Genomic DNA, 13,737 nt, shown 5'->3' with positions numbered 1-13,737 from the left:
AAGACACCAACAGAAACTGCAACTATTAAGATATTACTATGTTAAAAATGAGTTAAACACATACTGGAAGGAAAAAACAGCTTAGGGGAGAAAATTAGGCAAACAGTTTGACACATCTAGAGGAGATGCTTGAAAACACTATTTAATAGTTGGAGAGAGACCTAGGACTCAAGAAAGCTGGGTTCTGTTCCAGACTCTGCCACTCTCACTATACCACTGTGGTCAAGTCATCATATGTCTGTGTCTCAATGGGCCAGCCCCCATCTGTAAATAGGACAATAATACTTGCTAATCATTACAAATTTTTTGAGACACTCTGATGATGATTATCCCAAAATGTTACTGTACGAGGAAGTACAGATATGGGAACATACAGAATGAGCCATGGGCACTTTGGCACCAAATCAAGATCTGAAACACTGCACAAGTGTTTACAAGTCAGTACAGAAAAAGCAATAGAGACAAGGGGGGATTCTACAAACTCACCTCTCCTTACATCAGGTTGGTTTTCTTTGTGTGAATGCATGATCAAAGACAGGGATATGTGGATTTGTACAAGCTCTACTACTTCTGTATTTTCCTGCATATTTCAATTTACAACATGGTTCTAATGCAGGCATATCACTTTGCATTTCAGTGATAATTTCACGTAACAATTCTGATAACAATATTAGATTAATTTTCCCAATCTGTACATTACAAATAGTGAGCTCTGCTATGGAGCAGACTGAGGAAAAATGAACATTAGGAATTTCTGATTTCACTGACCATGTCCAGAATAATCTTAGCAGTGCTAATCATATGGAATCATTTATGTACAATACTCTAACACAATGAATGCATAAGATCTACAATAAACATTATTTTTATCCCAAGTATTGTCAAATTATAGCTCTCTTAACAAAAGTCATGAAATAACAGGTTATAGTAATACCAGAAACCTCCATTCAAAACAATATTGTTGCCTAAAAAGCATAATTTAACAGCTAAAATAGTTGAAATACCATCTTGAAACAAAGAGCATTGGATAAGTATTTGCCCCTGGGGTTCAGACAGTTTAATTCTCTTTTATTAACAAAAACAAAAAAGAAAGCTAGCTGAAAGTATGGTAGGAGAAGATCTGCTTTTCTCTTGAAGCAAGATATTATTGTCAAATGTAAAGTCTGTTTGCCCAAGAAAAGAAATCTAGTAGGACAGTACTGTTTACCTGTTCCTGTGTCTCCAACTCCTTGTGCTGCAGCTTCTTTTCTGTAGACCGTACCTGATTGCAATAATTTTCCATTTCATCTTGTAAAGCCTGAAACAATATCAATCAATACAAAACACACATTAAAAATTAGAAGATGGAAGGAAAAAAAACCCATATAATTGCGTTCAGTTGGTAGCAAAAGTCATGGGTATTGTATACTCTTCAATCTTCGTTTTCAACAATATCAAGAGAGCCACTGACAAACTTATTCTGACACCCTGACTCTCACTTAGCACCTTACTACACAGGTAGTTCCGCTGATTACAACAGGACTTCCAATGTAGGTGTAAGGGTAGCAGAACTGAGCTCTCTCATCTATTTACAAGTATTGCTAATGTTCATAAAGTTCCCTTTACTCTTTTTATTTGTACAAGCTGTGTTTTGTTTGGAATCATTTCATGGTGCACCAGTACTTAGACTTAAGGGGAAAAAAAAAATCTGCTCTCTCAGGAACCATGTCTTGCATCTACAGTGGAAATGGACTCAAAGTTATCTAAACTGTAAGCTCCTTGAGGTAAGGCTTTACCTGCTACTAAAGCACCTTGCACATATATATACAAATGAGAAATACAAATCCAATAAATAATTATTGCTAATAACAATGCTAATTTAACTGATCTTTGTCTTGCTCTTAAATCATCACAATTTTTAATAAAATCAGATGAGACACAATTATTTGGTTTGTTATTATTTATTTGTATTGCTGGATCTCACGACCTAACTCTCAGGCCAAGGCTTCAAAGTGCTAGATGATATAAGAACACACAAAAGACAGTTCATGTCCCAAGGAGGTTATAATTGAAATATGATAATTCCAACAACTAAACAATTAACAAAAAGGTTTGTTTATGTTATCATTAAATGTTTTAATGCATACTGAATATTCACTTCCTGAAGTTTAATTATAGGCCCCTGTTTGAAACTGGGCATTGGTACCTCAAGAGTTGACTTGAAGGAAGGTGCACAATGCTTATGCTAGAGAAACACCATCACAGAGGTGGTGATGGTAGCAAGAGAAGTATTTAGGGTTATCTGTAGAAGACTAGGAAATGGGAACACAGCTAGTGTATCAGCTGGAAAGTATAGAGCAGGGTCAGGACTGTCTCTGAAAATGGAAATTTAGATCTGACGATACATAATAAATATAATTATAATGACTTTTAAAAATCTAAACAGCATGGACATGCTACTCGAAAGTCTGCTGTAAAAAAGAGATCAGCAAACTTGTGTTCCCTTAATGCATTTTGCAGAGCATGTGGTATGGTATCACATGCTACTCAATGTGGAATACCCATAAATAAATTGGAATAATTAAAGGTACTTGCAGTACCAAAGATTTAACAGAAAAAAACTCTCTTTTCCACAGCACTGAAATACTGCAGTCTCAAATCATTTACAGGATAAAATTGCTATGCAGATAAGATAAGAGGACTACTTATGATAGATCTTGCACATTGTTTTGAAGTGATGCCAGGCGTTAACTTTAAAGTATTAAAGCTATAAAACCATTACATATTCTGATGCCAAAAAGTTTAATGGACTTTAAGCCTGCCCAGTGGCTTTTACACTATCATTTTTGCTAGATAATGTTGAAAACCAATCTTTGCAGCCAATCTTCTGTGCTCAACATGTCTTGGAGTTCAATACATTTGTATTAATAGCCTGAAAAAATTATTCATGTAATGTGTGCTTTGTTTTTGTATTTCTGATATGGCAATTTAAAAATAGAACTATAACTTATGATTCAAAAACCCAAATAATTATGTCATACTATTTCATGAATTTGTAAAAATAATGGGGTATTTTCATGTACTAGAAAATCAATTGAGACAGGCCATGGACCCAATGAACTAAATGAGTTTTGTTATTGATTTCAATGGGATTGAGCATATAGAGAAATTGGTTTCCCTTTTTACTAAAATCAGTAATGTTTAATAGCCATATTTGTATTAGCTGTCTGAGATCCTACAGGATCCACCTTCTACTACCATTTTCAATTGAGCAACTAATATCATCCATCTAGTATATCATGGTGAAAAAGAGAATTAGGGAATTGTTTGTACACTGGAAGGGATCCTCAGCTGTGCTGATACCACCCACTAACCACATTTATTTCCTTCACTCAAAGCTGCCAACCTTCCTCTAACTGGAAAGTTTCATTCATTTGCTTGGTTTCTGTGGTGTAAAAGAGCATGTGTGTATACAGTTTTATTTTATTTTCATCTTTGAGAAAAAACAACAACTTTCATTGGATTCCACTAGGAAAGTCCGGAGCAAGTAAATACATCCACCAAGACCGTACTGATAGTAAACACAGCAACAACTTGGCACCATTGAAGAGAACTTGTAAAGCACCATCTCATCCATCAATTTCCCCTTTTTGTCTTTGTTATTATTTTTTTAAAGCACACAAATATATTCTGCAGAGGGCATACAGTGAAAAGTACATGACAATCTGAGGATATGTGGGTTTAACTATTATACATTTGCTTCTTAAAATGTTGTAAATTCTATTCTATTACAGATCTAATTACCATTATACAATTATCCAAAATAGAATATATTGCGTGAGTTTATAGACCATTACCATTATCTATTATAACTGTCAGTCCTTAACATGCTTGCATGTGGGACGGTGGAGAGACATTTAATTCCTTTGTGAGAGTCTTGTGAAGTCATCTAGCACTTAAGGTTTCTGAGTGGGGTAGAGTGTGAGCCAAGTCCAATACTGGTCACTTCACAGCAGCCATTGTTGTGTAGCAAGGCTGTTCTCTGAATGATTCCGTTAGTTCCCGTCATTGCATGGGAAGTGAAGCATCCAGAAGGAAACACCAAATCAAGATAATCAGCATTATATCAAGGCAATCCAAAGAAAAGAAAAGAAAAGTGTGGGGTTGGAGGAGTGAGATCCTTGCATATCAATATCTCCAGAGAATAAGAATTACAGACAAATAATGTCCCTGTGCAAGATTCCCATTCCTACGGAGTAAGAACCTTGATGGATATCCCAAGAGAAAACTGAGTGTAAAGCTGCATAAAGTGTCAATGAAAAGGGCACTTCCACAGCATAGACAAGAAGACTTTTAGATCTAGTCTTACTTTTCTATGCCAAAGGGAGATGTTATCCAAGGTTTTACCGAGTGTGCGGCTCAGGGTAGCTATGAATCCAGGGCTCACAAAGCTCTTCAATCTACCTCTCCTCTTGCAGGATGCACTTAAAATGTATTAAACAGTTGACAGCTTATCCTGGGAGCACTGTATAACCTCTCTTTTGGAAAATTAAACATAGGATTAGGGTTCAAAAGTCATTATTCAGCAAAAAAAATTGCTATACCGCACTAACCCCAATTACTCAGTAACACAATTAGGCATTTGTTTCATGGAAGTATAAGCTTTTATGCTAAATCTTCAAAATGCGAAGTTCTACCCATGGAATACTGATGCCTACATTTAATGACTGATAGGATAGACAACACAGGATAGTTTAAAAATAAAAAAATTCAGCCTTAAGTTTTGAATCACAAAGGCAGTTTCCATTTTTTCCAAATGGAAAACAAAAGAGTAACCAATTTAGATGTGTCTGGACACACAAAGTTTGCTGCAACTCCAGTGTGACTCTACCTCACATTAGCCTGCCATGTACTAACTGTCCATGTGGACTCTGTTGACATGCGTTAACAGTTTGTTAATCAGTTAAACTGTTCAAGGTACAAAATTCATCCCCTTCTCCGCTTTTCTGAGTTAGCTTACATCACTGCTGCAAAGACAGTATTTTTTCAGTTACACTGGCTTTCAAATACCATGTAAACATGTTTGCTGTTGAAAGTCTACACCATACCTGACCTTGGAAGTGCTTTGTGTTGGCCTGAGAACAAAGAAATGAAATGTTTTGCTTTCCAGCCCAGATATCCTACACTTTAAAAAGCACTTAAAAATGTAAATGAGATAATAAAGCTCTACTGCAACAATGTGGGTGAACTACAGCTGCGGAAAACAGCACATTCGTTAGATTTATTGATAAAAATGGAAAAAAACTAAAACATTTCATATTGCAAACGTTTCTGAGTTTTAATCAACTGTTCATAAGATGTAAAGAACACACTACATTGATAGTCATGGGCCTGATGGAAGAGAGACGAGACTGTTTTGTGGTTACGGTGCTGATCTAGGACTCGGAAGATCTGAGTTTAATTCTTGGCCCTGCCACAGGCTTCCTTTTATTACTTCAGGCAAGTCACTCAGGCAAGTCACTGTAGCTCAGTTCTCCTCCAGCTGCGAAATGGGGATATTAACACTGCTTTCGCTAATATCTGTGAGACACTCAGATATGATGGGGATATTAGCAGATAGATGGAATGTGTGAACAGATTTTTTTTTAAACTTGTAAACCATATAGTTTTGACTTGAAGTCACAGACATAAATATGGAACGGCGTGATGCCAGTTCAATAACATCACTTTTCAGACAGAAACACACAGTGAGGCATTAGTTACAAGATCTAGTTTGAAGAAAAAAACCCAAAAAAGACCTGGAAGGATCAAATGAACAAGCATACAATGGTGATACAAGAAGGATTTTTTTTTCATTTTTAATACATGGAAAAGTGTTCTGCTTGTACTTTAACTACTGTACAGGAAGGAGTTAAAGAGAAAAAACTGTGCATAAAAATACAGTCTTGGAAGAATTGAACAGGCAGAAACCAAAACAGTTTTGACCTATTTTTGCTTAATGCGAAGTATTTAACTATTGTATTTTCTTCAGAAACCTTCAACGAAAATTATTTCCTCCTTTATGTAAGTTACTGAGCACAAAGGCCTTGTTCTTGCTCCAACTAAAGTCAATGGCAAAACTCCCAATGATTTCAGTGGTACAGAACTGGCCACAGTGAACATGGTATGCTGTTCCTCCTCTTCAATATAATTAGCTGAATAAATAAGAGAGGTTTGTAGGGCAGGGGAGGTCTTTTAAAATGTTCTCCATGCAAGACCTGACGGTATTCTAATCTTGAAGAGCAGGGTATTAAACTCGAAAGTCATTGTTCATCAAGATCAGATTAAGCCTGGTAGGGGCATGTTCTCTTTTTGATAAACATGCATAACTCTTATTAGTTGTAATAGCAGCTATGCATACACATCAAGAAGAGAACAGACCTCAGTTCTTATGATCAATGCAGACTAATACTAATAATAGGGGTAATAGTTCTTTTCATCTTCAAAGGGCTTCACATACATTACTCAATTAATATAATTAGTTAGAGAAAGATGTAGCAATAAAAGCTACTGTAATTACCTACTGTTGTCTTAATTATCTAACAATGCCAATAGACGAGTGCTTCTACCTTACACCCTCAAAATCTGTGCCAACAATAATTCTGGAGTACAGGTCTCCTTTTGCATACCTCTTTAATTCAGATTAAAATCATTTATGACTTTCCTCTCCACTAACATGTGAAGAAAAGCCTAACTCTGGAAGGTTGAGGAAAATCTATACAAACATGAACAAGAACTACACAGCATTTTGTGCCAGAACTACAAGTGCACTTGTAAACTATCTAAAACCGTGACAAAACAGCAATGACCCGATCCTGAGCCCTAACATCTGTATCTGGAGTGATAGGTCAGGAACAGTCTAAAGATCACACAGGTAAGAACTCATCTTCTTAGTTGGGTGGTTTCTCTATTTAGAGAGGCAACTGCAGCTCCTAGTTGAAAAATAGGTCAAGTTTATCATCAAAAGTAATCTCGAGTACTCTCCAACTAATCTGTGCCCCATCTCTCCTTTTAAGTAATTGTACTCTGATTAAATAAAGTTATGTGATCCTCTGGGTGATATTACATTAAAGCGGGTTCTCAATCTTCATTGCACCATGACCCCTTTCTGACAACAAAAATTACTACATGATCCCAGGAGGGGAGCGTGAAACCTGAGCCTGACTGAGTCCTGCCACCCTGGGCGGGGTGCAAAGCCCAAGCGTTTCAGCCCCAAGTCGGGGGCCTGTAGCCTGAGCCCTGCTGCCCAGGGCTTCAGCTTTGGCCCTGAGCAATCAGGCTCAGGCTTCGGTTTCAGCCCTGGGCCCAGGCACATCCATAACGCCAGTCCTGGTGACCCCATTAAAATGGGGTCGTGATCCACTTTGGGGTCCTGACCCAAAGTTTGAGAACCCATGGCACTAAAGGTGGCTGGGCTTATTATTATTAAAAAAAAAAAACTTGGGAAAATGTCACTACAGAGACCTCTGCTATGCTCCTTGAGTCACAAAAGTATAGTATTTTTATTAAAAGGACAAGGATTGAGATTTGGGTCAAATTTTCTGCTGGTTCAAAATTGATGCAGCTCCATTGATTTCAATAGAGTTTTGCCCATTTACACCACCAAAGAATTTGGACCTTGGTTTTTTTCCCTCGATTGTTCTGCATTCCAGTGCATAATCATTTCAAAACTTCTGTGCTCAATTTCTCTCTTGTTTTTGGTGTAAAGGAAAGGAAATCTTATGGTTTTAACCTAATACATATGTATGCTGTTCACATATGGCAAAATTCCTTTCTGGTGGGAACTTTCTAGTTGTTGTTGCAACACACCATATATCCAAGAAATTCTGCTTTGATGTTGAACTATTACTACACTACTCATTAGGCTACTGATTCAATATGAAAGGCAACATTTCTGTGGTCTATGTCAAAACAATAGCTTTGTTTTCACAAACAACACTTCCCCCTCAGCCTATATCCAGTGGTCAATATTACTGCAACTGAAAAAGAAAAAAATTCATATTATTATTCTGCTCTGAAAATAGTTTGTGGGTTTAATCACTCAAGTTATTCTTACAGGCCCAGATTTTTAGAAGTATTTAGACTTTGTGGCGCTCTAAATCCCTTTTGAAAATGAGATTTAGACACCTACATCACTTAGGTGTTTCAACACTACCGCAGCAACACCTAAATACCTTTAAGAATTGAGCCACAGTCTATAAATAAAATTGGAATTATTTTTATGTCTATACAGATAGCTCTGATGATTTATTGCACACCAGGGATAAAAATTAAAAACACCTGAAACAGTATTTTACATTTATATAACACCTTCCTTCCATGGTTCTCCCAGCCATTTATGAGCAATTAAGCCTCATCACCAATGTTAGATAAGGATTATATACCCTTTACAGATGGGGAACTGAGGCATAGGGAGTAACTCACTTTCCTGGGTCCTGCAAGACAGTGCCAGAGTGTGAATAGACTCCAGGAATCCTGATATCTAATCTCTTGTGCAAGCTACTAACTAATACTGCTTCTTAATGTTCAGACAGCAATCACACCCTAGAATGAAAACACAAGCGTTAACCAGTTAATCTGTCTTTTTCAAAAATATGTTCCCCATAGTGTTATATATCTCTAAAAGAACCTCAACATATTTTCCTCATTCTCTGCTACCACCATGAAAAACAAGTTTCATTGGTCAAGAATTAGACAGCTTTTCAAAAGACTCTGGATTCAGCAGCTCCCACTGAGAACAATGGCTAGATTCTGAGCAAATGTGAAAATGTAGCCACTTTGCTGATGTGCTTACATGGGAGCTGAGAGCTCTTGGAAATCTGGCCTTAGCTGTGACTCTTGAACGCTTTTTAAAATTAGGCCAGGGCTCTTTTCTGAGCTTGTCAATACAGCTTCTTACATTTGCATAACGCAAGATTCCTCCCCCTCCACTTGATCATACCACTAGTGTGCAGCGGGGAGGGTGGAGGGGGAAATAAAAAGAGCACTGGAGTGAACAGTTTACTACTAGGTCACCAAAACTACCCATGAAAGAGAGATTGTTCACTCTAAGTTTTCTTGAACATCATAGGATCTAAGACCAGCCTGTTTTTAAGTTTCAAGACTTATATACAAGTCACAGAAAGGAGGAGAAGGGATGTATCAACAATACACTATATACTTTGGCTCTTGCGCAGCTCAATCCATCCATCAAATTTCATCTGGGAAAGTGGTGGTCTTCCAGAGTACTCTGAATATTCTTGATCAAGATTTTCAACACTGTTGGTTCTAATGCTGCAAACTCATGTATCACTGTGTTCTTTCCGTTGGATCCTGGTTTATGTATTTTCAGCATTTTCTGGAAATGTTTTGGTTTTGCTGGCCCAACTTTTTAGTCCCTGTTTCAGCAAGGTATTTAATCATAAACCTAACTGTAAGTATGCAGGCAGTTCCAGTGAAGTCAACAGGACCACTGGTACACTTGAAGTCAGGCATGTGCTTTAAGCACCTTGCTAAACTGGGGTCTTAGAGCTCTTCATGCTCAAGGGAATCAATTTGGAACATATAGGGTGAAATAAGGTAAGGTAAGGTAAGTACTGGAAAGGTATGAACTCAAAACAGTAACATAAAACACAAGATGTTTTTGAGGTGGCAGTGGTGGTGGTGGGGAATGACAGGGAGATTCAAAGAGCAATAATAAACTGGCTTTCACATGTCCTTCTCACTGACCTACAAAAAACAACAAACAATGGCATTATCATGTGAAAATACTGTTTTGTCTAGTACCAGAACGCATTCGAGTTGCCATGATTAAGATATTCGGAATGCTTGTCAGCGATCAGACTCCAGTTATTGCAGTATTTCTACAAGACTATCTTGTGTGTAGGCTTAAAAGCAAGTCTTTCCCAAGCTGCATTAGGATCACGGTCAAGAGTACTCTGGGAGAGTTTGGAGGTCAGAGGTCACAAAGGAAAGTCAACTACTTAATTTCTTTTCTGCTTTCACTTTGAGGGATGTAGGGGGAAAACACACGGTATTTCATATATTCTAGATAAAATGGATCTTTTAAACCCAAAGATACCATGACATCCTTAGCATACACTTATGAAGAAAAAATTCAAAACTTCCAATTTAAACCACTTAGAATGAGAGGATTTACCAAGATTCTGTCTAATGTTCAGCTGACGCATTGTCAGAAACATTTATCACCCAACCTTTTGAAGTTTCTTAGCTTCCCTCTAGTTATTAAAGCTTGAATTGCAGAGTTCGTTATCAACCTCAGAGCACACATGCAAAGGTATTTTTAAAGTCAGGCTTTCAGTCTGATTTCAGGACTATTAAGCAAAATAAAAGTGTCCCAATCAAGCTAAATGCCTAATAAACTATTTTTATGCTGAACGTGCATAAAGGTTATGTCTGACTGATCTGCTAGATAATTTTTTTTTCATTAAATCATATAAGTAAAGGAAGCTGCAAGGAGTCTGTCATTTTCATAGCAGGTTTTTTGTGAAGCCCTGAAGTTAATTTTACGCTTTTGGTATATGTCAACCTATGCCATAAACATATCTGGAATGTAGCATCATTGAATATATATCAGTGGAAGATTACTATTGAGAATGTTCATTAATAAGTAACACTATCATGAGCTGTTTCAGCACATGTTGGATTTCTCCTAATATAATTCAAAAAGAGCAAATATCAGGCTCCTATCAATACTGCCAGCAATGGTTCTGAGGTGCTCCTGCCTCATGATAAAGATATTTATATATTACTTGCTAAACAATTCAGTCTTTAGACAGTGAAACTTGATCTTGCAATATATTGAAGACCCTCAACTTCCATAGATTATAATGGAAGCTTTTGGTACTTAGCAGCTTACAGATGGCAATCAGCATGTTGCACTGGCCGCAAAGTTCTTTACAACCTTCTGTTAAAAAAGTATTCTCTGCTGTAGATTCATGAAGCCCTGATGTTTCAGACATTTTCAGGAAGCATCTTATGAAGTTTTGCTCCTTTTCTAGTCAATATTAAATGTTCAGGAATTTCTAATCAATAGGCTAATTTACTTCTTTGTACATATAAAATTAAAAGGTGGTACTCTGCGGGACAGATTACTGAACTACCAATTACCACTTTCAGGAATGCTTGCATTCTCCCTGTAGCAGTAGGAGCAGTATTTGTTGGATAAAATAACACTAGGTTCTACTGCACACAGAAAAAGATGAAGGAAGGTGCTTAATAATGTCTTTACACCTTTCAAAGTAACCTTAATCAACTACATTAAGTTGCAAAGTAAACGGCTGCTTTTTGAACTGAACAAGAGCTAGCTTGAATCAACTGATCCTGCACATTCAATATATGCTCTGGGATGTGAAAGGCAGCAAAGTAATACCTTTTCAAAATTACATCTTTAAGCCAAACCTGCAATGGTTCTTGGCAGCGTAGGATATACAGTAGTTTAACTCAAATTCTTTTCTTCAAAGTCTAATGAGATCCAGCCCTATTACATTTGCAACCACACTTGGTAATGCAATTGCTCCTATTTAAATAAATGGGTGGAAACAGAGCATTCTGAAGTTTAATTTTTTTTAATCAGATTGAGGTGAAACTCATTTACTTAAAAAGAAAAAGAAAAAATGAAAAAGGCGGCTCTCTGCAGCTGGTCAAATAGATTACTATACTCTAATCTTATTAGCCTGAGGAAAAAGAAAACAATTTTTCAAGTATATACTTTAGAGAGCATTGGCCGTCAAATTTTTTTTTTTAAAAGACATATTGATTGGAAGTAAGCTTGTCCCCAAATGTATCTGATCTAGTTAGTAACACAAAGTTATGGCAGAGATAATTGTCAGCATAAATTATATGTGCAAGTACATCTGCATTTCAAAATCCTTCTTTTGGATTTATATAAAAAAATTAAATGAAGGAGAAAAAATCTACAATAGATTTTTTTAGATTTCTTTCCCAGTATTTTAGCAATATAGAATATCTGGTGCAAAACAGAATAAAATAAACAAAAAAACACCCCCCATGAAACTGTTAATTTTAAAAGTCCATCTTTACCTGGTTTACATCCTAAATATAATTGTGCACAAATTCCAAATTTCTTGCATAAATCTTTTTTTGAAATTTGCAACAGCAATGCCAAAAGTACATTCCGTTTCTTGACCCTAAGCGATCCTTTTTGGGTGAGGTTATTAAGAAAGTTGCAGCAAAGCAAATTTGGTGTCACTGGAGTCCTAATAATGTTTTAAAAGTCTTTGCTGATCTGGCTCTGAGCTGCACAAAAGCTGCAGTAGTTTCATTAGTTGATCTCCTAGTGATGGACAAAACTCTGTGTCTTTGACCTGGTCTACACTACGCGTTTAAACCGATTTTAGCAGTGTTAAACCGATTTAACGCTGTACCCGTCCACACAACAAGGCCCTTTATATCGATATAAAGGGCTCTTTAAATCGGTTTCTGTACTCCTCCCCAACGAGAGGAGTAGTGCTAAAATCGGTATTACCATATTGGATTAGGGTTAGCGTGGCCGCAAATAGACGGTATTGGCCTCCGGGTGGTATCCCACAGTGCATCATTGTGACCGCTCTGGACAGCAATCCGAACTCAGATGCACTGGCCAGGTAAACAGGAAAAGCCCCGAGAACTTTTGAATTGCATTTCCTGTTTGCCCAGCGTGGAGCTCTGATCAGCACGGGTGGCAATGTAGTCCCAAATCAAAAAAGAGCTCCAGCATGGACTGTACGGGAGATACTGGATCTGATCACTGTATGAGGAGACAAATCTGTTCTATCAGAGCTCCGTTACAGAAGACGAAACGCCAAAGCATTTGAAAAAAATCTCCAGGCTATGATACAGAGTCCACAGCAGAGTGCTGCGCGACATGCGTAACAGAAAGCCAAAGAATCAAATGGATGCTCATGGTGGGAGGGAGGGGGTACCGAGGACTCCAGCTATCCCACAGTCCCCGAAGTCTCCGAAAATCATTTGCATTCTTGGCTGAGCTCCCAATGCCTGTAGGGTCAAACGCATTGTCCGGGGTGGTTCAGGGTCTATCTTGTCAACTTACCACCCTGCCCCCTCCATGATAGAAAAGGGGAAAAATCATTTCTTGACTTTTTTATATGTCACCCTATATATAACTGCATGCTGCTGGTAGACACGGTGCTGCAGCAGTAAACAGTAGCATCCTCTCTCCTCCCCTCCCCGGTGGCAGATGGTACAGTGCAGTAGGACTGATAGCCGTCCTGGTCATGAGCCCGTGAGTGCTCCTGGCTGGCCTCAGGTGAGGCTGGCCGGGGTGCCTGGGTAAAAATAGGAATGATTCCCAGTCATTCCCAGTAGATGGTACAGAATGGCTGGTAACCGTCCTCATCATAGCAACTGGGGGCTGAGCTCCATCAGCCCCCTCCCTTTCATGTGTAAAGAAAAGATTCTGTACTGCCTAGACTATGATAGCAGCGGGATGCTGGGCTCCTCTCCCCCACACCTCTTAATGTCCTGCCTGGACTATCATAGCAGCTGGAGGCTGCCTCCCCTGCATTTTATCTCACTAACAAGTCAGTGTTTCTTATTTCTGCATTCTTTATTACTTCATCACACAAATGGGGGGGACACTGCCACGGTAGCCCAGGAAGGTTTGGGGAGGAGGGAAGCAATGAGTGGGGTTGTTTCAGGGACACCCCCTAGAACGGCATGCAGCTCATCATTTCTGCGGGATCTGACACGGAGCGGTTG

The 13,737-nt window shown here is 38.1% G+C and overlaps 1 protein-coding gene across 2 annotated transcripts in view; it reads right to left on the bottom strand.

Annotated features, from left to right (window-relative positions):
• CEP112 (centrosomal protein 112) overlaps positions 1–13,737 on the bottom strand; it is a 278,377-nt gene that overhangs the window by 17,141 nt on the left and 247,499 nt on the right. For both annotated transcript variants that reach the window (XM_030534468.1, XM_030534469.1), the window contains one exon: positions 1,208–1,297. In XM_030534468.1, coding sequence (XP_030390328.1) covers positions 1,208–1,297 — 90 coding nt within the window. The remainder of the gene's footprint in view (positions 1–1,207; positions 1,298–13,737) is intronic.

This window comes from Gopherus evgoodei, chromosome 15 (genome assembly GCF_007399415.2).
Source record: "Gopherus evgoodei ecotype Sinaloan lineage chromosome 15, rGopEvg1_v1.p, whole genome shotgun sequence".
Classification (NCBI taxonomy): domain Eukaryota; kingdom Metazoa; phylum Chordata; order Testudines; family Testudinidae; genus Gopherus; species Gopherus evgoodei.
The sequence above is the reverse complement of the archived record's forward strand: the minus strand, read 5'-3'. Positions and strand labels throughout refer to the sequence as shown.